The sequence below is a fragment of the Leucoraja erinacea genome, chromosome 8, assembly GCF_028641065.1.
Source record: "Leucoraja erinacea ecotype New England chromosome 8, Leri_hhj_1, whole genome shotgun sequence".
Classification (NCBI taxonomy): Eukaryota; Metazoa; Chordata; class Chondrichthyes; order Rajiformes; family Rajidae; genus Leucoraja; species Leucoraja erinaceus.
Window position 1 is genome coordinate 70,086,832 of NC_073384.1, and position 27,558 is coordinate 70,114,389.

The window sequence follows — 27,558 nt, forward strand, 5'->3', positions numbered from 1 at the left end:
ACCTCTGTGGCCTGTGCTGGCTGGCTGACTAGCCGCCTATCTCAAGACCAAGGACAAGATCCTCTAGTCCTCGTAAAACTTCTCGGCATCCTTTCCAGCTTGACAACATCTTTCCTATAACATGGTGCCCAGAACTGAACACAATATTCTAAATGCGGCCTCACCAATGCCTTATACAACTGCAGCATGACCTCCCAACGTCTATACTCAATAGTGTAGGAAGGTAAAGCAGATGCTTGGTTTAAACCGAAGACAGACACAAAAAGCTGGAGTAACTCAGCGGGACAGGCAGCATCTCTTTGGACTGCTTAGTAAAGATGAGGGAGCGGGGGTTCGGAAAACGAAAGTTACTAAAGAGACAAAGGGCGTATGGGGTATCCTAGACATAGGTTGGGAGAGCTTGGACCAGGGGAGATCGGATGGAGTCAAGGTACATGGAAATCATTTCAGTGGGACAGGAGTAGGCAGAGTAAGAAACAAAGAAACAACCAAGACAGTGTGTTTATGGATTTTGGGAACTATCCTCAATACTCTGGCTAATGAAGGCCAATGTGATCTACCTGTGACCCCACCTTCAAGGAACCACGCACCTGTACTCCTAGATCTCTCTGCTCTACAACACTTCCCAGAGGCCGACCATTTACTGTGTAGGTCTGTGTAGGTCTTGTCACATTTCTCTGTATTAAATTCCATCAACCATTCCTCCGCCCACCTGGCCAATCGATCCAGATCCTGCTGCAATTTTTCACAACCATCTTCACTATCTGCAAAACCACACTTTTGTATCATCAGCAAACTTGCTAATCTTGCCCTGTATTTTCTCATCCAAATCATTGATGTAGACGACAAACAGTAACGGGCCCAGCTGAGATGGGGGAGTACAGTCCCCTCCAAGTTAGGACTCGCTACATACAGCTCCAAATGCACCTCTTGGATGCATTATGAATCTAAGCTCATGCATGAAAACAAATTCCCAGTATTGAGCTGTGGGTCCTGAATATACTCAATGGCTGAGCATTCAGAAAAACCATCTCTGGGGGAGAACTTTGATGATTCATTGTCCTTCAGGTGAAGGAATTTCAACTGTTCTCATGAAAATCAAAACAATAGATGCTTGTAGGAATTTAAAGCAAAATTATAAGAATCTGTAAGCAATCAGCAGGCCAGGCAACACCTATACAAAGTCTGAAGAAGGGTCCCAAACCGAAAGTCGTGGCACCTCTCCTGTATTTTAAGGACGACTTCTTCAGACTGATGGAGTGTGGGGAGTGGGGGGGGGGAGGGGGGAGAAAGAGAGGTGGCGTAACACAAAGCCTGGGAAGTGGTGGGGGGATACAGATGGGGGGGGGGGGGGGGGTGAGTGAGTAGCAGATGGATGGAGTAAATGGCAAAGGCTGGAGGTGAAAAGAGCCTGTCCCACATAGGCGATTTTTTAGGCGACTACCGGCGACTGTCATAGTCGTAGAATAGGGGGGGAGGTCGCTGAAAAACGGTGACTAGACTTCTCTCCAGAGTTCCTGTCCCGCTGAGTTACTCCAGCCTTTTGTGTCTATCTTCGGTGTAAACAGACAAAATGGAAAAAGTAGGCGATACAGAATTTGTGCAGGGAGGTTCTACTGCAGTTGTACAGGGTCTTGGTGAGACCACACCTGGAGTATTGCGTACAGTTCTGGTCTCCTAATCTGAGGAAAGACATTCTTGCCATAGAGGGAGTACAGAGAAGGTTCACCAGACTGATTCCTGGGATGTCAGGACTTTCATATGAAGAAAGACTGGATAGACTCGGCTTGTACTTGCTAGGATTTAGAAGATTGAGTGGGGATCTTATAGAAACTTACAAAATGTTTAAGGGGTTGGACAAGCTAGATACAGGAAGATTGTTCCCGATGTTGGGGAAGTCCAGAACAAGGGGTCACAGTTTAAGGATAAGGGGGAAGTCTTTTAGGACTGAGATGAGAAAAACATATTTTACACAGAGAGTGGTGAATCTCTGGAATTCTCTGCCAGAGAAAGTAGTTGAGGTCAGTTCATTGGCTATATTTAAGAGGGAGTTAGATGTGGCCCTTGTGGCTAAAGGGATCAGGTGGTATGGAAAGAAAGCAGGTACAGGATACTGAGTTGGATGATCAGCCATGATCATATTGAATGGCGGTGCTGGCTCGAAGGGCCTAATGGCCTACTCCTGCACCTATTTGCTATGTTTTCTATGTTTCTATGCCATCCCGGGGATTAACATTGTGAACCTATGCTATGCTTCAATAGCAAGGACGTCCTTCTTCAAATTAGGAGACCAAAACTGCATACAATACTCCAGATGTGGTCTCACCAGGGCCTTGTACAACTGCAGAAGGATCTCTTTACTCCTATACTCAAATCCTCTCGTTATGAAGATCAACAGGCTTTCTTCACTGGCTGCTGTAGCTGCATGTTTAACTTTCAGGGATAGGTGCACAAGGACACCCAGATCTCGTTGCACTTCCCTTTTTCCTATTCTGACACCATTGAGATAATAATCTGCCTCCTTGTTTTTGCCGCAAAAGTGGATAACCTCACATTTATCTACATTCTACTACATCTGCCCACTCACTCAACCTGTCCCAATCACCCTGCAACCTCCGAACATCATCTTCGCAGTTCACATTGCCACCCACCTTAGTGTCATATGGAGAGAAGGCAGGTACAGGACACCGAGTTGGATGATCAGCCATGATCATATTGAATGGCGATGCAGGCTCGAAGGGCCGAATGGCCTACTCCGGAACCTATTTTCTATGTTTCAATGTTTCAACAGATGAGTGCGTGTCCAACACTGCTGCTGAAGGCACAGATAGTCTAGAGTTATTCCTGGCTTTGAGGCGAGTGAGTACGGTGAGTGGCTGTATGTGGAGAGGATGGTTCTTCCTGTGGGAGATTCTAGACCTTGCCGTAGGGTACATTTCACAGCAGTACTCACCTCAGGCTCGTTGCAGATGCTTGCTGCCCAAATGGTAGGATTTTCCCATGTGCTCCCATTATTATCAGTTTCTGCATATGGGTTCAACCTAGGACACCAAATCTACAAGAAATAGCAAAATCAAACAACCAGAACATGATAGAGCTTTGACAAGTTGGACCGCTTGTAAAATTTGTCAAATATTCTTGTAAAATATCATTTGTAATATATTCCATATTCCATAATATGTTACTTTGCAAAAATTTCTAAACACCTGTTTTCACTTTTTTATTAGGGGGTATTGTGTGTAGATTGATGTTAAAATAAATCATTGGGTCCATTTTAGAATAAGGCTGTAACGTAACAAAATGTGGAAAAAGTGAAGGGGTCTGAATACTTTCTGAATGCACTGTATCTATGTACTTGCATGCTTACTTTCAGTGACTGATGTACAAGGACACCCAGGTCTCGTTGCACCTCCCCTTTTCCTAATCTGACACCAATTGGGATGGCTGATCCCAATCAATTTCTCCACCTCCTGCCCACCACTGCTGAAATTAACCTTCACCATTTGCCACTTTCCCCCCAAGGTTCAGTATTATCCTTACCATAATTATCCCAAAACGTATGGAATTATGATTACTGTTCTTAAAACGCTCTCCCACTGAAACTTTGATCACCCAGCCAGGCTCATTTCCCAACTCAAGATCATAGAAACATAGAAAATAGGTGCAGGAGTAGGCCATTCGGCCCTTCGAGCCTGCACCGCCATTCGATATGATCATGGCCGATCATCCAACTCAGTATCCTGTACCTGCCTTCTCCCCATACCCCCTGATCCCTTTAGCCACAAGGGCCACATCTAACTCCCTCTTAAATATAGCCAATGAACTGGCCTCAACTACCTTCTGTGTTCCGGTAGGAACACTTCCCTGCCTGTACTATCGACAAATTATGTCAAGCAATCCTCCTTATATGTACTGAACCAATATTGCCCAGTCTAAACCCCTGGACAACAGGGAGTCTCTATCAATATTATTGAAGTTATCCGTGACAACATTCCTGTTGGCGTTCCATCTTTCCATAAACTGTCTACATCTCGTGTCGGCTATTGGGAGGCCAATAATATACCCCCCTCACAGTGATTGCACCTTTCCTAATGCTGAATTATACCCATTTTGCCTCATTGTTTGAGCCCCTCAGGAAGTCCTCTGAGAGCAGTGACAATGTGCCCTGTCAGTATTGAAGTCTCCCTCTGCCAGCTCTAAAACATCAAACCTCTGGAACAATGGAGGGATATGGAGCAAACGCAGGCAGGAGGGACTAGTGTCGCTGGGTCATGTTGGCCGATGTGGGCAAGTTGGGCTGAAGGGCCTGTTTCCACGCTGTATCACTCTGTGACTCGGGATGGCGGGACTGTCATATGCTGAGAGAATGGAGCAGCTGGGCTTGTACATTCTGGAGTTTAGAAGGATGAGAGGGCATCTCATTGAAACATATAAGATTGTTAAGGGTTTGGACACGCTAGAGGCAGGAAACATGTTCCCGATGTTGGGGGAGTCCAGAACCAGGGGTAAGCCATTTAGAACAGAGACGAGGAAACACATTTTCTCACAGAGAATGGTGAGTCTGTGGAATTCTCTACCTCAGAGGGTGGTGGAGGCAGGTTCTCTGGATGCTTTCAAGAGAGTGCTAGATAGGGCTCTTAAAAATAGCGGAGTCAGGGGATATGGGGAGAAGGCGGGAACGGGGTACTGATTGGGGATGATCAGCCATGATCACATTGAATGGTGGTGCTGGCTCGAAGGGCCGAATGGCCTACTCCTGCATCTATTGTCTATTGTCTAGTGACTGTAATGCGCCACCAGCCAAGTCTCTGCAGTGGCCCTCACAGTAGTTCCGCGCACTAATCCAGGCTCTAAGCCGGTTTACCAATAATACTGCGTAGGAAGTTACTACAGATGCTGGTTTAAACTGAAGATGGACATAAAATGCTGGAGTCACTCAGCTATACTGAGGGTCTAAAGAAGTGTCTCGACCCGAATCATCACACATTCCTTCTCTCCAGAGATGCTGCCTGTCCCGCTGAGTTACTCCAGCATTGTGTGTCTTCTAATAATACTGCTTGGTTCACTTCACACTTCACACCCACCCCTGCCACAGTTACAGTCCTGGCCCTGCCCTGCACGAATCCTAATCAGCCCAATGCACAACTGTCCGTCCCATGAACTATCTGAGCCCTGCCTGCTTCACGGTTTCTGCCCCGTCCTCATGCCCACCCTACCGTCCAGCAGCGATGGATGGTTACTTAGAGACGGTGGTGTTGGGCCAGCTGGCACGCACCATGTCGTATATGGAGGAGATAAAGTTGGCAGAAATGGCGATGAGCATGATGGAGGTCCTCACACTGTAGGTCTCGTGGATCCAGCCGCACAGCTGATGCATGGCCTTCGGCAGGCAGGCAAAGCCCTCGGCAGTGGTGCACAGCAGGAGCCAACAGTAGATGAGTACAATGCAGATGAAGTGGCCCAGCCGCATGGTCCACCTGGGGACAGATCGGAGAGGGAGATCTGTCTCTTTAGCAATCACAACACCATCAACTCCAGCTGCTGACTGCGACATGTGCAGGAGACCTGGTGGCCTCTGCCAACATAGCCAGGAGCAGCAGAGGGAAGGTACGTGGAACAGGCAGGGTGGAAAGCCAGCACGAATGGAGTGGAGAGTCGGGAAGGATGGGAAGATGAGGCCAAGAAAAGCAAAGGATAGAAACGGTGAAGGGAGGATAAGGGGGAGGTCGGAACAGGGAGGGAAGGAGGGAGGAGGAGGAAGGAGGGAGGAGGAAAGGAGGGGGAGGGAGGAGGGAGGAGGAGGGAGTGAGGGAGGAGGTGAAGGAGAGAGAGAGGGAGAGAAGACGGAGGTGTGGGGGGAGGAGAGGGAGGGGAAGGAGGAGGGGGAGAGAGGGAGGGGGAGAGGAGAGGGGGAAGGGTGGGGGGGAGGGAGGGAGGAGGGAGGGAGGGAGGGAGGGGGGAGGAGGAGGGAGAGACGAGGAGGGAGGAGGGGAGAGGGAGGAGGGAGGAGGGGGAGGAGGGAGGGGAGGGAGGGTGGAGGAGGGAGGAGGGAGGGGAGGGAGGGAGGAGGGAGGAGGGAGGAGGAGGAGGGAGGAGGGAGGAGGAGGGAGGGGGGCAGAGGATTGAGGACTGGAGGGAGGGAGGATGGGTCTCTGGTGGAGTAGGGAGGGAGGGAGGGAGGGATCCAGAGTGAGGGTGGGGTAATGACTGGAAAGTGGATTGGGTCAGGGACGAGGAGAGGAGGAGGAGTAGAGGTGGGCAGAGGGGTGGTGTAGGGGTGGGCTTGGAGTGGAAGGAGATGACGGGAGGGAAGAGATGTTGTGGACCTCCACAGCCTCACAGTCTGGGACTGACCCAGTGTGTGTGGGACTGACTCTGTGTGTGCACTCTGTGTGTGCAGCCCTGTGTGCGTGGGGAGTGACCTCTGTGGGGGACTGACCCTGTGTGTGTGGGACTGACCCTGTGTGTGTGGGACTGACCCTGTGTGTGTGGGACTGACCCTGTGTGTGTGTGGGACTGACCCTGTGTGTGTGGGGCTGACCCTGTGTGTGTGGGGCTGACCCTGGAGTGTGTGGGGCTGACCCTGTGTGTGTGGGGGAGGGAGACCCTGTGTGTGTGGGACTGACCCTGTGTGTGTGTGTGGGACTGACCCTGTGTGCGTGGGGCTGACCCAGTGTGTGTGGGACTGACCCTGTGTGTGTGGGGCTGACCCTGTGTGTGTGGGGCTGACCCTGTGTGTGTGGGGCTGACCCAGTGTGTGTGGGACTGACCCTGTGTGTGTGTGGGACTGACCCTGTGTGTGTGTGTGGGACTGACCCTGTGTGTGTGGGACTGACCCTGTGTGTGTGGGACTGACCCTGTGTGTGTGTGGGACTGACCCTGTGTGTGTGGGACTGACCCTGTGTGTGTGGGACTGACCCTGTGTGTGTGTGGGACTGACTCTGTGTGTGGGGGACTGACCCTGTGTGTGTGGGGACTGACCCTGTGTGTGTGGGACTGACACTGTGTGTGTGTGGGACTGACCCTGTGTGTGTGGGGCTGACCCTGTGTGTGTGTGGGACTGACCCTGTGTGTGTGGGACTGACCCTGTGTGTGGGGGACTGACCCTGTGTGTGTGTGGGACTGACCCTGTGTGTGTGTGGGACTGACCATGTGTGTGTGGGACTGACCCTGTGTGTGTGTGGGGCTGACCATGTGTGTGTGGGGGACTGACTCCTGTGTGTGTGGGGACTGACCCTGTGTGTGTGTGGGACTGACCCTGTGTGTGTGGGACTGACCCTGTGTGTGTGTGGACTGACCCTGTGTGTGTGGGATGACCCTGTGTGTGTGGGGACTGACCCTGTGTGTGTGTGGGGACTGACCCTGTGTGTGTGTGTGGGGACTGACCCTGTGTGTGTGTGGGACTGTGTGTGTGTGGGACTGACCCTGTGTGTGTGGGATTGACCCTGTGTGTGTGGGACTGACCCTGACCCTGGGACTGACCCCTGTGTGTGTGTGGGGACCCTGTGTGTGTGTGGGATGACCCTGTGTGTGTGGGATTGACCCTGTGTGTGTGGGACTGACCCTGTGTGTGTGGGACTGACCCTGTGTGTGTGGGACTGACCCTGTGTGTGTGTGGGACTGACCCTGTGTGTGTGGGACTGACCCTGTGTGTGTGGGACTGACCATGTGTGCGCGGGTGAGTGAGTGTGGGACTGACCGCAATGTGAACAGATCAGAGGGTTTGGGACTTACTCGGGTATTTTGAACATTATCTGCATTCCAATGATGAAGAGCATTATGATGAAGGAGCAGACCATGCTGGAAGTGAACACTTCGTCCCGCATCCTGCGATACTGTGCACAGGAAGAAGGGAGCAGTCAAAACACAGGGCAACCACTCTACACAGGCAAATGCTCCCAGACATATCCGCATATCCTTTACGGGATCTTCCAAACCATGTCTGAAAACTAGCTGCCTCCCATCCATACCGAAGACAGAGAGAGATGGGGAGATGGAGAGATGGGGAGATGGAGATGGAGAGATGGGGAGATGGAGAGATGGAGAGATGGGGAGATAGAGATGGAGAGATGGGGAGATGAAGCGATGGAGAGATGGGGAGATGGAGAGATGGGGAGATGGAGAGATGGAGAGATGGGGAGATGGATAGATGGAGAGATGGGGAGATGGGGAGATGGGGATGGAGAGATGGAGAGATGGAGATGGGGAGATGGAGAGATGGGGAGATGGAGATGGATAGGGAGAGGGGGAGAGGGGGATGGAGAGATGGAGATGGGGAGATGGAGATGGGGAAATGGAGAGATGGGGAGATGGAGAGATAGGGAGATAGGGAGATAGGGAGATGGAGAGATATGGAGATGGGGAGATGGAGATGGAAAGATAGGGAGATGGAGAGATAGGGAGATGGGGAGATGGAGATGGGGAGATAGGGAGATGGAGAGATGGGGAGATGGGGAGATGGGGAGATGGGGAGATGGGGAGAGGGAGAGAGGGAAAGGGAAAGGGAAAGGGAGAGGGAGAGAGCGGGGGAAGAGGACAGAGAGCGAGAGCGAGAGAGAGGGGGAGAAGGAGAGGGAGAGGGGGGGGGAGGGAGGAGGATAGAGCATGTGAGAGTGCGTGGGAGTGAATGGGAGATTTCCATATGCATGTAGACGTGGAAAATCAGGTTGGTACTGACCGCTAGAGAGGGAATTTGTAGAGTGACTCTGAGATGGATTCTTAAAGCAGCTTGTAGTGGAAAAGGCAAATCTGGATATGCTATTGTGGAAATGTGATTAGTTGATGGAGCTTAAGGGCACAAGGAGGTACTGACCATGATATGATCAAATTCAACCTGCATTGAAAGGGGGAAGATGAAATCGGATGTGCAGTATTACTGTGGAGCATAGAAACACTAGCCTGCCTTCAGTGGTTGGTAAGATGCTGGAGTTGAGTATCAAAGATGAAGTTTCTGAGTACTTAGAAGCACACGATAAAATAGGCTGGTCAGCATGGTATTGTGAAGGGGAGGTCTTGCCACGAGAATCTGCTGGAATTCATTGAGGAAATAAATAGCAGGTCGAACAAAGGAGAGTCAGTGGATGTTGTTTACTTGGGCTCTCATCTTCCTGAGTTCCGCAGGGCTCGGTGCTAGGGCCGCTACTCTTCACGTTGTATATTCATGATTTGGACGAGGGGATTGAAGGCTTTGTGGCCAAGTTTGCGGATGATATGAAAATAGGTGGAGGGGCGAGTAGTGTAGAGAAAGCAGGGACTCTGCAGAAGGACTTGGACAGGTTGGGAGAGTGGGGAGAGAAGTGGCAGATGGAATACAGTGTAGCAAAGTGTGGAGTCATGCATTTTTGGAAGTAGGAATAAAGGCGTAGACTATTTTCTAAATGGGAGGGAATCCAGGAATCGGAGATACAAAGGGACTTGGGAGTGCTGGTGCAGGATTCCCAAATGGTTAATTTACATCGAATCAGTAGGAAGGAAGGCAAATCACTGCTAGCATTTATTTAGAGAGGATTGGAATATAAAAACAGGGATGTAATGTTGAGGCTCCATAAGGCACTGGTCAGGCCGCATTTGGAATATTGTGAGCAGTTTTAGGCCCCATATCTGAGGAAGGATGTGCTGGCTCTGGAGAGGGCCCAGAGGAGGGTTTATTTTTTATTTTTTTATGTTTTGTTTATTTTATTACAGTACAAAACAGTACAGTGGAACCTAATTTTAGGTGCCAACTATGTCATACCGTAATCCATTCTATGTACAACCTCTAGTTTTATGTTTTGAGAAGAAAGAATGCAAGACAAGAAAAAGAAAACAATAGAAAGGGGAAAAAGAGAAAAAATAGATGGTAGAGAATAGAAAAACGTGAAGTGTGTATATAAAAAAGAGAGAAAGTGGAAAGTAGAAATAGGAGAGAAGGCCCCTTAAAAGAGAAATTTTCAAATCTGTATTCGGAGATGTAGATCTATCCACGGCATGAACTGAAATCAGCAATCTTTACGGGACCGCTGCATCACATGATTCCAAAAAGTCGATGAAAGGAGACCAACTCCTTAAGAATTGGTCATATTTATCTATTAGTCGGAGTCTCATTTCTTCAAGGCGTGCTATGTCCATCATATTCCTAATCCACATTTTAACAGTTGGTATGGTTGTATTTTTCCAAAATTTCTTTCCAATTATGAATCCATAATTAAAAAAAACGTTTTGGTCTTTATTTAAATTGATATCTTCTACTATTATTCCAAATATAATCCATTCCGTTTTAGGTTCTATTGTGGACTTAAAAAGCTTTGTAAATATATCAAATATATCGCTCCAAAATTTATTCAACTTTGTACATCCTACAAATGAGTGTGTTATATTAGCGTTTTGAAACAAACATTTATCGCATCTGGGAGAGACGTTTGGATAAAATTTATTCAACCTCGTTTTTGAATAATATAGTCTATGTAATAATTTGAATTGAATTAAATTATGTCTTGCATTAATAGAACAATTATGTGTGTTCATCAGATACTTTTCCCATCTATCCTTTGAGATCTTTATCATTAACTCATGTTCCCAATCTTCTCTTAGTGCTTCTGTTGAGGGTAATTCTCTATTTAATATATTGTTATAAAAGTATGATATTAGTTTTTGTGAATCAGCCTTAATATTCATTGCTTCTTCTAAAGGGTCTAAAAGAAAAGGCCCAGAGGAGGTTTACGAGAATGATCCCAGGAATGCGTGTGTGAACATATGATGAGCGTTTGTCGGCGCTGGGCCTGTAATCGCTGGAGTTTAGAAGGATGAGGGGGTACCTCATTGAAACTTCCTAAATAGTGAAAGGCTTGGATAGAGTGGATGTGGAGAGGATGTTTCCACTAGTGGGAGAGCCTAAGAGTGTTAGCCTCAGAATTAAAGCACGCACCTTTAGAAAGGAGATGAGGAGGAATTTATTTAGCAGGGGGTGGAGGCCAAGTCAGTGGATACTTTTAAAGCTGGAGATAGACAGCTTCTTGATCAGTACGGGAGTCAGAGGTTATGGGGAGAAGGCAGGAGAATGGGGTTCGGAGGGAAAGATAGATCAGCCACGATTGAATGGCAGAGTAGACATGATGGGCCGAATGGCTGAACTCGGCTCCTGTGACATGACCTTATGAAGAAGGAGAAAAAGGGGAGGGAGGGAGAGACAGAGAAAAAGACAGACAGACAGAGATGCAGGGAGAGGGAGATGTGGAGAGAGAGAGAAACAGAGATACAGACAGGCAGAGACAGCGAGAGAGAAAGAGAGAGAGAGAGAGGTGAAAAGACAGAATCAGTGGAAGGAAAAAACGGACAAGGAGAAAGAGAGGAGACAGAGAAACACAGAGAGAGTAGCATGGGATAGAGACAGAGAAGAGGAAAATGGAGGTTGACAGGGAGAATAATTGAGACACTCAGGAAACTGTAAGGTAGCATTCTTAAAGGAATGTATCATTTTGAATTGTTTAGAATCTGAATCCCAGGATTAGCACATTGTGCAATGAACCACAAATTCCTCCACAGATACCACAAGCTGCCACAGGTGTATTTAAAGGGTTGAACCTGTGTGTGGATATTAGGCTCAAGGTGAAGGTCTGGAAGAACGTCTGGGCAACATCACAAGTTCTGCCTCTACCACTTTTTCTGGCCGCTCGTTCCATTTCCTTCCAACACGTGATGGATGGGTGAGTGGGGTGTGAGGTGGGGGGGGGGGGGGGGGGGGGGGGGGGGGGTTGGCAAGTGGGTGGAGTAAGTGGACAAAGACTAAAGGTGAACGAGGGATGCAAGGGGTCAGGTAAGGAGAGGAGTGAAAAGCCAGGAGGAGGGATATAGATGGAAGTTGGTAGGAGGGAGGGGAAAGAGGAGAAATAAATAGGAAATGGGGAAGACAGGGATGGGAGATGGGCGTACAGAGCAGGGGAGAGGATGGTGGGATATGGTGGGGGGGAATGCTTGCCCACTGGGATGGGGAAAGAGGGATGGTGTGGGAAGGAGGAGGGGATTGGTACAAAGATAATGGAAAATGGCACAAATGCCATTTCTACTGAGCCCAGTGAATTTGTGAGCAAACCTGTCTGAGCACAAAAGCAGAGCTACAGCCTCCTCTCACTGTGTGGCCTCAGGCCCTGTGGCTCTGGCCTTAACGCTGGATTCACACCGTTCCAGGGCTCCCACCAAGACCGGGTCATCTCACCTTCCTTTCAATGTCCTCATCCTTGAACACCAAGGTGATCTCGTTGATGTAGCAGGCCCGCAGCCTGTCACTGCTACGCAGCTCGATGGCGTTCTCAACTCTCACGTTCACCGAGCAGAATCTGGCCGAAGTGAACGAGAGGGCTCTGGATATGTTGACGGTTTGCCTGGGCTTCCTCAAGATGGCGGCGAGCACCTGTGGGGAGTGATTCAAACAGACGGTAAACGCTCAGCTGAACACGGCTGCGGCCTGCAACCAAGGTGGCCTTCAGACAATGCATGCTGGAGATGCAGCAAGGCACAGAGGGTGAGGGAGCTGCGCACTATTTGTTTTAACCAAAAATAGTTGAATCAATTATTAAAAATAATATTAACAATACACAATAAAACAAATCAGAACCACCACCATAATACAAGACAGACAATGAACTCGTGTACAACTATGTTACAATCCCCATCGAGGATGAGTTCCACCCCCCGCGGTGCCCAGCAGTCCCGGAAATCCCCCAGGGTGCCCGTGGACAGGGCGTAGTCCCTCTCTAACACCACCCGGGCACGGACGTAACCCCGGGAAAGGGGCGGGTGGGCATCCGGCTCGGGCAGAGCCCTCCTTCCGCCTGGCGCCGTGACTCACGGATGGCCAGCTTGGCCAGGCCCAGGAGCAACCCAACCAGGACATCTTCAGCCCCAAACCCTCTCCCCTACGCACAGGGTGTCCAAAGATGAGGATGGTCCCAGGGTGTGAAGTGCAGCCAGAAGGCAAGGAGCAGCCCCTTTAGATATTGGAACAGGGGCTGCAGCCTCACACACTCCATGTACACGTGGTACACAGACTCTTCCAGCCAGCAACAGTGGCAGGCGGCTGGCGAGTCTGTGAACCGCGAGAGAAACAGGTTGCAGGGAACACCTCAATGCAGTACCCTCCACCCCAGGTCCCCGATGTAGAGGGGCAGAATCCCTGTGTACACGGACCCCACTGGGGGCCCCCCTCGCGACCGGAAGGCAACACCGACCACCACTTAGTGGTAGGGAGCGTCGCACTGTGGGAGGGGCAGTACTGAGGGAGCGCTGCATCACCGTTGCAATCCCAAACCCACCGTCCCCATCTCACAATCTCCATCCCAAACCCATCCCCGTCCTGACACTCCGCCACCCAAGGTGTTGTAGATATTGTCGAAGCCATGGTTTAGAGCAGGGGTCGGCAACCAACGGCCCACAGGCCGGATCAGCCCCTAACCCAAAATCATCTGGCCCGCAGGCGTATTTTTTTTCAATCAGTTTTCGCGACCTGGGAACTGCAGCCAGTCCCGGGGCAGGCAGGTGATCTGGGCGCTACAGCCAGTCCGGGGGCAGGCAGGTGATCTGGGCGCTACAGCCAGTCCCGGGGCTCACAGGTGATCTGGCCGCTACAGCCAGTCCCGGGGCACGCAGGTGATCTGGGAACTGCAGCCAGTCCCGGGGCTCACAGGTGATCTGGGAACTGCAGCCAGTCCCGGGGCTCACAGGTGATCTGGGCGCTACAGCCAGTCCCGGGGCTCACAGGTGATCTGGGCGCTACAGCCAGTCCCGGGGCGCACAGGTGATCTGGGCGCTACAGCCAGTCCCGGGGCACGCAGGTGATCTGGGCGCTACAGCCAGTCCCGGGGCAGGCAGGTGATCTGGGCGCTACAGCCAGTCCCGGGGCTCACAGGTGATCTGGGAACTGCAGCCAGTCCCGGGGCTCACAGGTGATCTGGGCGCTACAGCCAGTCCCGGGGCAGGCAGGTGATCTGGGCGCTACAGCCAGTCCCGGGGCTCACAGGTGATCTGGGAACTGCAGCCAGTCCCGGGGCTCACAGGTGATCTGGGCGCTACAGCCAGTCCCGGGGCACGCAGGTGATCTGGGCGCTACAGCCCGTACCGGGGCACGCAGGTGATCTGGGCGCTACAGCCAGTCCCGGGGCACGCGAGGGACTGGGAACTGCAGAAAACGATTTGAAAAACACGTGAAAATGAATGTGAAAAACAACAGCAAGTGTCACACTATTGCGATAGATGTGGCCCGCCATCCGCTCACAGACATGGGTCCTGGCCCCGATGCAGAACAAGGTTGCCAACTCCTGGTTTAGAGCTATGATTTGGATGAGAATGTAAAAGACATGATTAGTAATATTGGACATAACACTGAAGTGGGTGGTATTGTAGATGGTGAAGATGGTTATCAAAATGACAGCAGCATCTTGATCGTTTGGGCAAGTGGGCAGAGCTACAGTTACTGGAGTTGAATGCAGATAAGTGTGAGGTGTTGCATTTTGGAAATTGACACCAGGGCACGACCTTCACCATGAATGGCAGGGCCAGGGGAGGTGTTGTGGAGCAGGGGGATCTACAAGTACAGGTACATAATCCCTTGAATAATCCCAGGTAGATGGGATGGACAAGATGGCCTTCGGCACATTAGCCTTTATCACGCAGGGTATTGAGTCAGGTATTTGGGATGTTATCTTCTTGGACACGCTAGAGGCAGGAAACATGTTCCCGATGTTGGGGGAGTCCAGAGCCAGGGGCCACAGTTTAAGAATAAGGGGGAGGCCATTTAGAACGGAGATGAGGAAAATCTTTTTCACCCAGAGAGTTGTGAACCTGTGGAATTCTCTGCCTCAGAAGGCAGTGGAGGCCAGTTCTCTGGATGCTTTCAAGAGATAAAGATAGCGGAGTCAGTGGATACTGTATACTTGTATTTATACTTATGCATTTCAAATATGTATGTCATGTTTTATACTTTGGCAATATAACAATTTTTTTTATCATGCCAATAAAGTTTTAAATTGAAAATTTGATTGGATATGGGGAGAAGGCAGGAACGGGGTACTGATTGGGGATGATGAGCCATGATCATATTGAATGGCAGTGCTGGCTCGAAGGGCCGAATGGCCTACTCCTGCACCTATTGTATATTGTCTGAAAGCAGAGGTCATACATTGAAGGCAAGAGGAGAAAGATTTAAAAGGATCTTGATTTAAAAGGCAGCTTTTTCGGATGGATAGCGGTGGGTATATGGAATGAGCTGCCAGTGGACTAGAACAACATTTGAAAGACACTTGGACATGTACATGGGTGATACGCAGGCAGGTGTGATCAGTGTTGGTCAGCATGGGCAAGTTGGGCCGCGGAGCCTGTTACCGTGTTGTACCACTCTATGCCATAGCCAGTTTAGGGGTGAAGTGAGTGCCTCCCATCCTGTCCCAGCGTGTTACTCACTCTGTTCAAGCTGATGATCCTGTCGAAGGGGTGATCCAGCCTCCAGGGAGCGTTGGCCATATTGAGCAGGTTACTTTCAAGCTTCTGGGCACTGATGCGGAGAGCCTCTGTCCTCCTGTTAGCAAGCAGTAATCTCTGGGGGATATTGGGCTCTTTTTTCAGGCTCGCCTGCCTTTGCTCGGGCACGGATAAAACCAATGGCCGCTTGATGAAGTAGGTCCGGATATTGTACTTTGCCAACACTGCATTCCGTTCACTGCCAAAACCCTCCTCAGTTTCATAATGACCTTCTAAGCAGTTCAAGGTCGCTTCAGAGATATGGATTCGTCTGAGACACAACAGGTGATATTTATTAACTAACCCTTACTTCAATATCAATTCTCAATTTTCTTGCCAAATGTATACAGATAATTTGAATCTTTTATCACTATTTCAGCCCTTTTTTTTGTTCTGAATCTGTCTGTCTGTTGAACAGAAGTGGACCACTCAACATCCCTGCCATTGACTCAGATCACAGCTAATTTCATTGTAACCTCAGTTCTGTATCCCAATGTATCTCTGGTCACCTATCGCCACTTTGCTTATCAATAATCTACCCAAGTGTCTTAATAGTACTTAAAGGCCCTGCTTTCACCACCCTAATGGTGATGAGTAAGTGGATAGGAGAAAGATGGAACATTTGGTTGAGAGGTGATGTATCAAGCGCTGCATAAAGTCAACCATACCAAGGAACTGTGTAAGGAAGGAACTACACATTCTGGTTGAAAACAAAAATAGACACAAAAAACTGGAGTAACTCAGCAGGTCAGACTGAAAAAGGGTCAAGACCCGAAACGCCACCTATTCCTTTTCTCCAGAAACGCTGCCTGACCCGCTGAGTTACTCCAGGTTTTTGTGTCTAAAGGGCCTGTCCTACTTGGGCGTCATTTGCGCGTCATCATTTACACGTCACGACGCGCACATGGCACGTGGTGGTGTAGGCAGTGACGCGCGGCTTACAAAATCCTCGCGCGGCTCCTGCGTGACCCACAAATGACCCCCAAGTGTGACGGCCCCTTAAGACCAAGAAACTACTCATTAACTTCAGAAAGAGGTAGTTGAGAGACCACACCGCCACCTGGTGGGTCAGCGATGGAGAGAGTTAGCAGCTTCAATGTTCTGGACCTAGTTCATGGATGCAATCACAAAGGCGGCTCACCAGCACCTCTACCTTCTCACAAGGTGAAAGAGATCCAGCATGTCATTAAATACCTAACAAACGTCTACGTACAGGTGCACTGTAGAAAGTACCCTGGATGAGTATGACCGTTCCAACACATAGGAATAGTCCCAACCCTAACAGTACATTGAAAATGGAACACGACAGATAGGAGAGAGAGTTGTTTGGTTGTGTTGATGCAACAACAAACTCTCGCTCAAAGTCAACAATATCAAGCGGCTCTTGTTTCTCTAATTATGCTAAAGAGGCAAGAATATTTAATTGTCATATGTACTGACAACGGAGCAATTAAATTACTCTGTGCAGCAGCTTAACCAGCCAGTAACCCATACACATAGTTAATATGTTCTTATCTTTGGCCGCCCTCGGTCATGGTTAACCATGGGTGGCTCCAGGGTTGGAGGACGCCAGTGCGTGACTTTGTTTAACGTGGGGAGACTGGTGCACAGACAGCCACCACACTATCCTTGACAGATCTGGGTCAGGATCCAGTGGCATGGTGTCCAAGACGACCGGAGACCCTTTTCTGCTGCAGCCTCCATCCGCCTTCCCAGCTGTTGTGACGCTCCACTAAGGTCAGCCATCGTCCTCCGCCTGTTCCACCGTTGAGGTCTTGGTTGGATTGCTCTTTGTCAGAGACCTCCCCCTCGACCTTACCGCTATGGGTGGCCCTACCAGGAGCATAGCTCCATACGGCATCGCTCTCTGGATCTCAGGACCACACAATCTTCGCCACCACGACAAGGTGACAATCCACGGATATATATCATATGCAAAATATTCAATAAATTAATAAGCCTAATACTAGTGCAAAACAAAACCTGGTATCCAAAGTGCTACACAGAAGTCTTTTGTCTTTTTGTTTTGCACAACCCTCTTTCTTTTAGAATTTTTGTGTTATTTATACATATTAGAATTAGAATTAGAATTTCTATATTTGTCATTCAAAAACAAGTTTGAACAAAATGTTGTTACTATGCAGTCATAACAGTAAAAAGGCAACAAAATGCACAATTAACACAATTTAACACAAACATTCATCACAGTGAATCTCCTCCAGCCACCTCTTCACTGTGATGCAAGGTAAAAAAAGATATCTCTTCCTTGCTTCTTCTCTCACGGTCAGGCAGTCAAACTGCTGTGTCGAGGTGATCGAGGCTCTCGATGTTGAAGCCGCTGCCGGGCGATGGAAGATCCCGTGGCCGATTTTAAGCCATGCCGGGTGATGAAAGGCCCCGCGAACGGGCCGATTGAAATTGTGAACAGGGCGGTCGAAGCTGCTGTTGCTGGAGCTCCCGAAAATCGGTCACCAACCAGGGACCTGCGAACTCCTGATGATACAGTCCACAGAGCCCACGGCCGAGGCCTCCGTAGCTCCGAAGTCTGGTTGCAGCTGCAATCGCAGCGCCACCACAACCTACAAAGTCAGCTAGCTCCGTGATGGTAAGTCCACAGGCTCTGTGACCAGAGTCCTCAAGGTCGATTCCAGTTGGATGCCGCCAGCTTCTCGATGTTAGGCCTCAACACGCATGGAGATACGACATGGAAAAGGTTGCATCCCCGTTGAAGGAAGAGATAACCCCCCTCCCCCCACATCTATATTACTAAAAGTCTGATCTTGACCGCTTTTGGCCCGCTGTGGTGTGATTTCCAAGAGAATGCCATCACCAACGGCCGTCATTTTTGGCCACCTCGCTCAGAGCCTCCTTCCGCCTTCCGGGACTGGATGATTTTTCCCATCGATGGAAAATCAGAGAGATATTAATGGGTTTTTTTAAATTGTCATTCTCTCTGCTGCCCCTGCTGGTGGGAGGGGGGAGGAACTATAAAACCCGGAAGTGGTGTGCCTCACTCAGTTCCGGCAAGATAGAGGAAGCCAAAGGGTTACGTCTCTCTGAGCTTTGAATAACACTGAACACATGTCTACTCAACTGTGTCCCCTTAATGTGGTTTGAAAATGAAAATATGGTTGGTTTGAAGTAAAAAGACACTGCCTGCAAATGGTTGTTTGGGTGCTTTGGGTTGAAGTAAAAAGGCACTACTGCAAATGTTGGTTTGGGTGCTTTGGCTTGAAGTTAAAAGGCACTACTGCAAATGGTGGTTTGGGTGGTTTGGGTAACTTCCTGTTTGCACTGTATATTGATTTTAGATAAAACGCTACCACCTACGGCTGTGATTTTTGGCCATCTTACTCAGTCCCCCTCCGCTCAGCAGGTGCAGAGGATTCTTCCCACCAATGAAAAATAAAAGTGTTATTAGTGTTTAAAAAATGTTGAGAATCTCTCTCCTGTCAATCACGCCGTGAAGGCCACACCTTTTTTCCGGTGGGAGGGGGAGGGGTTATAAAACCCGGAAGTGTGGGTGTGGCTCAGTCTCTGCATGATGGGGGAGGGAGAGGTCATGGCTGTCTGAGGTGTGAATCAACTGAACACACTGAATGTTTACTGAACTGTGAGTTTGGTGTTTTGTGTGGTTTTATGGTGGTTTCACCCTGCATGAAATGGTATGAAGCTGCATTTGAATTTAGTGGCCTTGCACCCTGCTGAAAGTGGTATGAAACTGCACTTGAATTTAGTGGCCTTGGAACCAACTTGAAGTGGTATGAAACTGCACTTGAATTTGGTGGCCTTGCACCCTGCTTGAAGTGGTATGAAACTGCACGAATTTGGTGGCCTGCACCCTGCTTGAAGTGGTTGGAAACTGCACTTGAATTCGGTGGCCTGCACCCTGCTTGAAGTGGTATGAAACTGCACTTGAATTTGGTGGCCTTGCACCCTGCTTGAAGTGGTATGAAACTGCACGAATTTGGTGGCCTGCACCCTGCTTGAAGTGGTAGGAAACTGCACTTGAATTCGGTGGCCTTGCTCCCTGCTCGAAGTGGTAAGAAACTGCTTGAATTTGGTGGCCTTGCACCCTGCTTGAAATGGTAGGAAAATGGATTTGAATTTGGTGGTCTTGCACCCTGCTTGAAATGGAATTTCAAGGAAGAGCCATGAGTCAACTGCCAGCCCACCAGCCGTGAGTGAGCTGCAAGCACATCAGGCTTGGGGGACTGAGCTGCCACCCCAATAACCCATACCAGCACTCCAGAAAGCCCCCCCCCCCACAGGCCACCAATATTGGAATTGGTGGAATATTGCATCGGGGGACCAGCCCTCCCGTGTGAACATAGGACCCAACGGGTTCCACTTAGTCTAGTAATCTATATAATTAAAAGTCTAAACTTGACCACTTCCTGTTTGCACTCTACATTGATTTTAGAAAAAACGCTACCACTTACGGCTGTGATTTGTCGCCATCTTACTCAGAGTTCCCCTCCAGCTGTCAGGGCTAGAGGATTTTTCCCATCGATGAAAAATAAAAAAATGAATTAATAAAAAATGTTGAGATTCTCTCTCCTGTCATGCATGCCATGAAGGCCACGCCCCTTCCGGTGGGAGGGTGGAGGGACTATAAAACCCAGAATTGTGGACGTGCCTCAGTCCTTGCAAGATGGGGAGCGAGAGGTCACGACTATCAGTCTGAGCTGTGAATAACATTGATCACTAAACCGTCAGCGTGGTTTTACTGACCTGTGAGTGCCCTTAATGTGGTTCTAAAAATGAAGTTTGAAAATGAAAATGTGATTTGAAAATGAAGTTTGAAAATGAAAATGTGGTTGGTTGTAAATTAAAATGTGGTTGGTTTGAAAATGAAAGTATGGTTTGAAAATATATATAATTTTAACCTTAACCACTTCCTGTTCGCACTGTATATTGATTTTTAGAAAAAATTAATTGGTGGCCTTGCAACCCTGCTTGAAATGGTATGAAACTGCACTTCAATTTGGTGGCCCTGCAACTTGCTTGAAATGGCATGAAACTGCACTTGAACTTGATGGCCTTACACCCTGCTTGAAATGGCATGAAACTGCACTTGAATTTGGTGGCCTTGCACCCTGCTTGAAATGGCATGAAACTGCACTTGAATTTGGTGGCCTTGCACCCTGCTTGAAATGGTATGAAACTGCACTTAAATTTGGTGGCCTTGCACCCTGCTTGAAGTGGTATGAAACTGCACTTAAATTTGGTGGCCTTTCTCCCTGCTTGAAGTGGTAGGAAACTGCACGTCAATTCGGTGGCCTTGCTCCCTGCTTGAAGTGGTATGGAGCTGGTATGGAAGCTGCACTTGAATTTGGTGGCCTTGCACCCTGCTTGAAATGGTAGGAAAATGGATTTGAATTTGGTGGTCTTGCACCCTGCTTGAAATGGAATTTCACGGAATAGCTGTGAGTGAGCTGCCCGCCCAATAATCCATTTGGCCCACAATTTCCACACTAGCCCTCTGGAAACCAGTCCCTTCAGCCCACAACACCCATACTAGCACTCCAGAAATCCCCCCACCCCCCCACTGGCCATCAATATTGGAATTGGTGGAGAGGTGGTATATTGCGTTGGGGGACCAGCCCTCCCGTGTGAACATGGGACCCAATGGGTTCCACTTAGTCTAGTACACAACTAAAAATAGACTAAAACATATATCTAACATTTTACTTCGGAGTCACGTGAGTGAATACATGAAGAACCTGCCAGGACGCATGCGTGTCCACATCGTCTATCGCATTGCGTTACGACTAGCAGGGTGGACGTGATTCTCCTGCCAGCAACAGACCTGAGGTAAGTTTTTTTTAAACTTTCCAGGTTTACATCTTCTTGCAGGAACCTCTAATTCGAGGTCCTGCTAAAAGTCCGGGGCGAAGACGGGACGGAGGGGAGACCCCAGTCATGAACTTCAGGGAACCCCAGTCACGGGGAATTCCGCCCACGGACCTAGGCGCTCGGAAGACGAGTAGCGAGTAGCGAGCGGCGGTGAATTCACCTTTGAGCCGCTTGCGGTAGAACCAGCGGCTTCACATAGGTGAAGAACCCGCTCGGAAGACGCGATATGCGGGGAGCGGGCGGCGGTGGATTCGCTTTCGAGCCGCTGGCGGTAGAGACAGCGGCTTCATATTGGTGCAGGGGGCACGTGGAAAACCGCACCGTAGACTGCGGATGCAGGGAGCGGACGGTGGTAAGTCGACTACCGAGCCGCTGGTAAAACCAGTGGCTTCATATACCCCCCACCCCCCGAAGCAGGATAACCTCCTTCCCGACTTTGTAAATCGCGGCTATCCCTTTTATTGGGACCGCGTGGATATCCCGGCTGCAGTTACTGCGGGGATACCCAGATCAGGGGCGGGGGGTGGGGGGGGGGGAGCCCCGACTGGAGAACATCGCGGAGAAGCCCTGCTAGAAGGGACTATGGATAATAAGCTCGGGGGAGAAATAACCCGACAATGGAAGCCTTTCTACAAGGACCACAGAGGAGCTGGTGAAAGCTTGAAGGCCGTACAAACAGGACAAAGGTCTTTTTTAGGCCACAGCCCAGAACGGCCTTCCTGGAAGATGCGCCAACCCCGTACTCGTGCTCCTCTACCTCCCAGGAGCAGAAGTGCAAAATCATGCACACATGGTTGAGGCAGCTCCTGGGTTGGGTTGCATAAGTCCTCCCATTCGGATAAAGGTATGGAGCCACATCGATGATGTCTCCTGTCACGGATACAAGTTGGTAATATTTACACTGGTTTGGGATAACATAAGATTAGTTTATACTGCACATAGGTATGGTTGGTATGGCAGGCTCACAATAATGGGATGTGGACTGATCATTGTCAACAGCCTCAACCCGCATGTGCAGTATAGACTTTTCTGAATAACTTCCATGTGATCATTTCCACTCACAGGGTTGAAGATATTTGAAATTTAACTGGATGAGGCAACGATACACTCAGAAGCGTTGCAAAATGGGCTAACTCCAGTTTCCAGATTATTTACCAAATCACTACAATCAGTGCTTCGACTGCACAGAGCTAACAAATAAGTGGCATGGCCAATCTGGATGATATTGAACATACTGTATTTTACTAAATTAGCCTTATCAGACACATAGCTATATTTGAGAAATTGGTTCTCACCCGTCCAGTTAAATTTAAATTATTGGGATACAATCAATCAATTTATTTGTCTGGGATCAGCTCTGACAAAAGATTAGACCTCTGCTATTTTCAGCTGAAACTATCAAAGTCACAATGATGGACAGCTTTGCTCCACTAAAACCTCTCATCCGTAAATCTTCAGTCATTTCCAAACTGATGCTATTGCCCAAAGATGGGAAATTTACCAATACCATCTCTAGTTACGGAGGCAGATGGGATTAGCATGAGTTATCAAGTGTTCAGTCATGGTATCAACTGCCAATGGACACCAGGTGCATTCTGTGCATTAAAGGATGCACTCCTTTTTTTTCTTTAAAAAAAAAATTATTTTCTGTTTCGTTTAAATGTAGTTTTTAATTATTTTTTGGCAGGGTATGTGCGTGGGGGAAACTCTAAATTCTTTCCCCTGCACGGGAGCCCCGACCTTTTCTTTGTCGGGTCTCCATTGTCGTTGGGGCTGCTACGTGGAGCGGCCTCCAGCAGGAACGACCTGGGGCTCCAGTCGCGGAGCTGCGGACCTACTCACCTTCACGGAGCTGGCCGAGTCCGGAGCGGGTGGAGCTGTAGTGGAGCGCTGCTGTGGCCCGACCCCCGGAGATTCGGAAGCTCCTACCGCAGGTCTGTGGACGGAAATACCGGGAGCCCGCGGGTCCCTGGTTGGAGAGCGCTTTTCGGGGCTTCCGCAACGGCGACTTCCCCCGCCCGAGTTGCGGGGTTGAAGAGCACCTAGAGCGGGGCCTTACATATCTGCCCCACGTGGCTTGGAATTACCACGGAACTTTGTGAGCACCCGCCGGGGCTCCAACACCAAGACCCGGTGCTTGGCCTTGCATCACACGGCGTGGCTTTAATGGCTGCGGGACATTTAACATCGCCCACTGGGGGCTTAGACTCTGTCTTTGACTCTGACATGGGGGGGAGAGGGAAGTGCAGGGGAGAGATATGTTTCTTTTTTGCCTTCCTTCACAGCGAGGAGAAGATGCGCTGTGAGGGATGTTTGTGTAAATTGTGTTGTGTCTTGGGTCTTTTTCGTTTTGTATGTATGACTGCAGAAACAACATTTCGTTTGGACCTCAACGGGGTCCAAACGACAAATAAATTGTATTGTATTGTAATGTGTGGATATGCATAATCTGCATGCACAAGTCCAAGGTGATACACTTTGGTGGTGGTATATGTTAATCACAAAGGTACAATCAAATCAAAGTATCCGGTGATAGTTTTACCTAACACATTTAGCACTGATGTATTATTATGCAAAATCAATGACAACACAGAATGAATGTGCGATCACAAAGAATTTAATGACATTGTGGATCGATGGAACACTAACAATTGAGATGTTTGCATCCCGGCTCAATCAACAGTTGGAGGGTGCATTCTCGCTGCACTAGGGAGGAATTTTTTTTAATGTCTTCCTCCATTTGATTGGCAGGACAAATCAAAATAGGACGTACATGGTAAATGGTAGGGAATTGAAGAATGTAGGTGAACAGAGGGATCTGGGAATAACTGTGCACAGTTCCCTGAAAGTGGAATCTCATGTAGATAGGGTGGTAAAGAAAGCTTTTGGCCTTTATAAATCAGAGCATTGAGTATAGAAGTTGGGATGTAATGTTAAAATTGTACAAGGCATTGGTGAGGCCAATTCTGGAGTATGGTGTACAATTTTGGTCGCCTAATTATAGGAAGGATGTCAACAAAATAGAGAGAGTACAGAGGAGATTTACTAGAATGTTGCCTGGGTTTCAGCAACTAAGTTACAGAGAAAGGTTGAACAAGTTAGGGCTTTATTCTTTGGAGCGCAGAAGGTTAAGGGGGGACTTGATAGAGGTTTTTAAAATGATGAGAGGGATAGACAGAGTTGACGTGGAAAAGCTTTTCCCACTGAGAGTAGGGAAGATTCAAACAAGGGGACATGACATGAGAATTAAGGGACTGAAGTTTAGGGGTAACATGAGGGGGAACTTCTTTACTCAGAGAGTGGTAGCTGTGTGGAATGAGCTTCCAGTGAAGGTGGTGGAGGCAGGTTTGTTTTTATCATTTAAAAATAAATTGGATAGTTATATGGATGGGAAGGGAATAGAGGGTTATGGTCTGAGCGCAGGTATATGGGACTAGGGGAGATTATGTGTTCGGCACGGACTAGAAGGGTCGAGATGGCCTGTTTCCGTGCTGTAATTGTTATATGGTTATTTGGCCTTTGCTAGACGGGACTTGCAAAATTCAGCAAGATTCCCGCTTCCGGGTTTTCATCGTGCCTGCCTGGGTTATATACCTATGGCTCCCGCTGAGGCGGGGAATGAGCATAAAACTTTACATGGTCATTTCCGGATAAAAAAGATGCTGGTTCAGTTGTGATGTTGAAACCATCCTCTGCATGATATAATCAATCATCAACTTACAGACTCTGAGAGACCGTTTCCTGCAGTTCGGGTTGTCAAACCATAAGCATTAGGAGTGCTCACTGCAGATTGCAGGGATAGCACCAAATAGCAAAAATCTGCATAGGAGATGGGAAGTATTGTTTATGCTTCTTTATGTTTAACTCGGCACGGATGACTGACACATTGAAATTCAGTTTTATGGGATTATAACATTAAGTTAATATTCCATTACAGTGCCTGAAATACCTCATCATCATTTGGCTGCAGAGACCATAAACCACTCTGTTCGGTCTCACCCTCTGATATCTAGATTATAAGGGTATCGTCAATCTAAAACCTCCCAGGCCCAGGGACGCAGAGATATGGGTTGTTAACATTGTGCTACGTCACTTCGCCGATAGGCACTAGCAACATCCCTGTCCATGGTCAAACTCACTTACTAGTGGTTATGCCATGGCGCTGAGTACAGTGCTACGGGTCTAGTCATTGCTACACTGGATAGGATGATCATATCTGCGGGCTATAATAACATGCTTTGTTTATGATTAGTCAAGCAGAGTAGACAGGGACATAAGACCAAACTAGATGTTGCATATACCATGGACCTTGGGTTGCGTGTGATCACGCATCTACACCAGTATGTCAAGGTTCCTAAGAGCCTTATATGCTCTGACAGCAATATTGTTAGTTACATAAAACCTCATTAGAAGGAAACTACAAACCTTCTCCAGAGGGTTATATGGGTCTGGCATATACAGGAATGAACATTGACATTTTGAGTCTCACTCCACCAGGACCGCAACACCTCAGCAGCAGGGATGGACCACATCCTAGCGGCTGCAGGATGGTCAAACTATTGATCTGTCCAAATATTCAGAATAAACCTATTGCCAGATCAGGGGGTATTTGCCAACTCTATGTTAGGTATGGTTCATACTTCCTCCAGGTTGAGGGAGGGGGAGGTTACTATTGCCACTATTGTTCATTAATAGCATCAACATGTCTATATCTATGTCATGTCTGAATGCATTCTTAGTGTTCACTCATCATTGGCCTACTGATGCAGTGTATGATGTCTGGACTCGTTTCCACGGCATGAAATCACAGAGCTTTAAAATCTTCACGTAGTCACTCACGTGACTCCGAAGTACAATAGTAAGATTAAACGAGAACTTACCAGTTTGAAGTTTGATCTTTAATTTATGAGGAGTAACGTTGAGGGGTTACGTGCCCTCCACGCCCACCCTCGATCATAAAGTTCAACTGATATCCTATTTCTCTAATCTTACTATGTTCAGTTCATTTACTGTTGTCTGTGATTTCACACCACTGCTTTGAAGATTGACACACATGCGTCCTGGCGGGCTCTTCACGTAATCCCTCAACGTTACTCCTCATAAAATAAAGATCAAACTTCAAACTGGTAAGTTCTTGTTTAATCTTACTATTAACGATAAGACAAAGAAAGAAAGAAAAAAGACAGGGACGGCAGGCGAGCCGCAGCCACTAGGAGCCGCCATCTAAATTCTAATTCTAACTTGCCAAATTACATCACTTTGCACTTGTTAAATTCAATTTGCCAATCCTTTGCCTGGATTCCAAGTTGATCGAATAAGCTTAGATCTTAATGTAACCTTAGACAGCTTCCTTCACTCTTAACCACACCACAAATGTTGCTGTCATCTGCAGTCTTACTACTCATTCAAGCTACATCCATTCCAAACCATTAATGTATGTATATGGCAGACAGCAGGATATCCACCACAGTTCCCTGAGGCCTCCCATCTCAGAACCAACCCTCTACCACCACACTGGTTCCTTCTGACAAGCAACATTTGCCAACATATTTGCTCCTCTAGCTCCTGTCGACTGGGTAGGGTCCAACCGGAAAAGTAACCTTCCACAGATGCTGCCTGACCTGCTGAGTTTCTCCAGCACTTTGTATTTTACTCTAGATTCCAGCACCCGATGACCCTTGCATCTCCTGTTTAGAAACATAGAAACATAGACAATAGGTGCAGGAGGAGGCCATTCGGGCCGTCGAGCCAGCACCGCCATTCAATGTGATCATGGCTCATCATCCAAAATCAGTATCCCATTCCTGCTTTCTCCCCATGTCCCCTGATTGAATCGAATTGATTGAACTGAATACATTTTATTAGCTAAGTATGTACACATACAAGGAATTTGCCTTGGTGCTTTGCTCACAAGTAACAACACCATATACAAGAAAAAAACATTATAATTTAAACATGTGAAGAATTAAATAAAATAGCAGAGCGCAAGGAGGCTACAGACTTTTGGATATTGAGTAGAGCAACTACTCGTGGGGAAAAAAAAACTGTTTTTAAGTCTGGCTGTGGCAGCTTTGACTTCCAGAGGGAAGTGAATCAAAGAGTTTGTGGCCAGGGTGAGAGGGGTCAGAGATGATCTTGCCCGCTCGCTTCCTGGCCCTTGCAGTGTACAGTTCGTCAATGGAGGGAAGGTTACAGCCAATAACCTTCTCAGCT

At 48.4% G+C, this 27,558-nt stretch overlaps 1 protein-coding gene across 1 annotated transcript in view; it reads right to left on the bottom strand.

Annotated features, from left to right (window-relative positions):
• LOC129699829 (adenylate cyclase type 8-like) overlaps positions 1-27,558 on the bottom strand; it is an 81,129-nt gene that overhangs the window by 25,930 nt on the left and 27,641 nt on the right. Inside the window, exons 7-11 of the mRNA XM_055639949.1 lie at positions 15,430-15,757; positions 12,191-12,385; positions 7,735-7,835; positions 5,276-5,477; positions 2,954-3,055 (exon numbers count right to left, since the gene is read on the bottom strand). Coding sequence (XP_055495924.1) covers positions 2,954-3,055; positions 5,276-5,477; positions 7,735-7,835; positions 12,191-12,385; positions 15,430-15,757 — 928 coding nt within the window. The remainder of the gene's footprint in view (positions 1-2,953; positions 3,056-5,275; positions 5,478-7,734; positions 7,836-12,190; positions 12,386-15,429; positions 15,758-27,558) is intronic.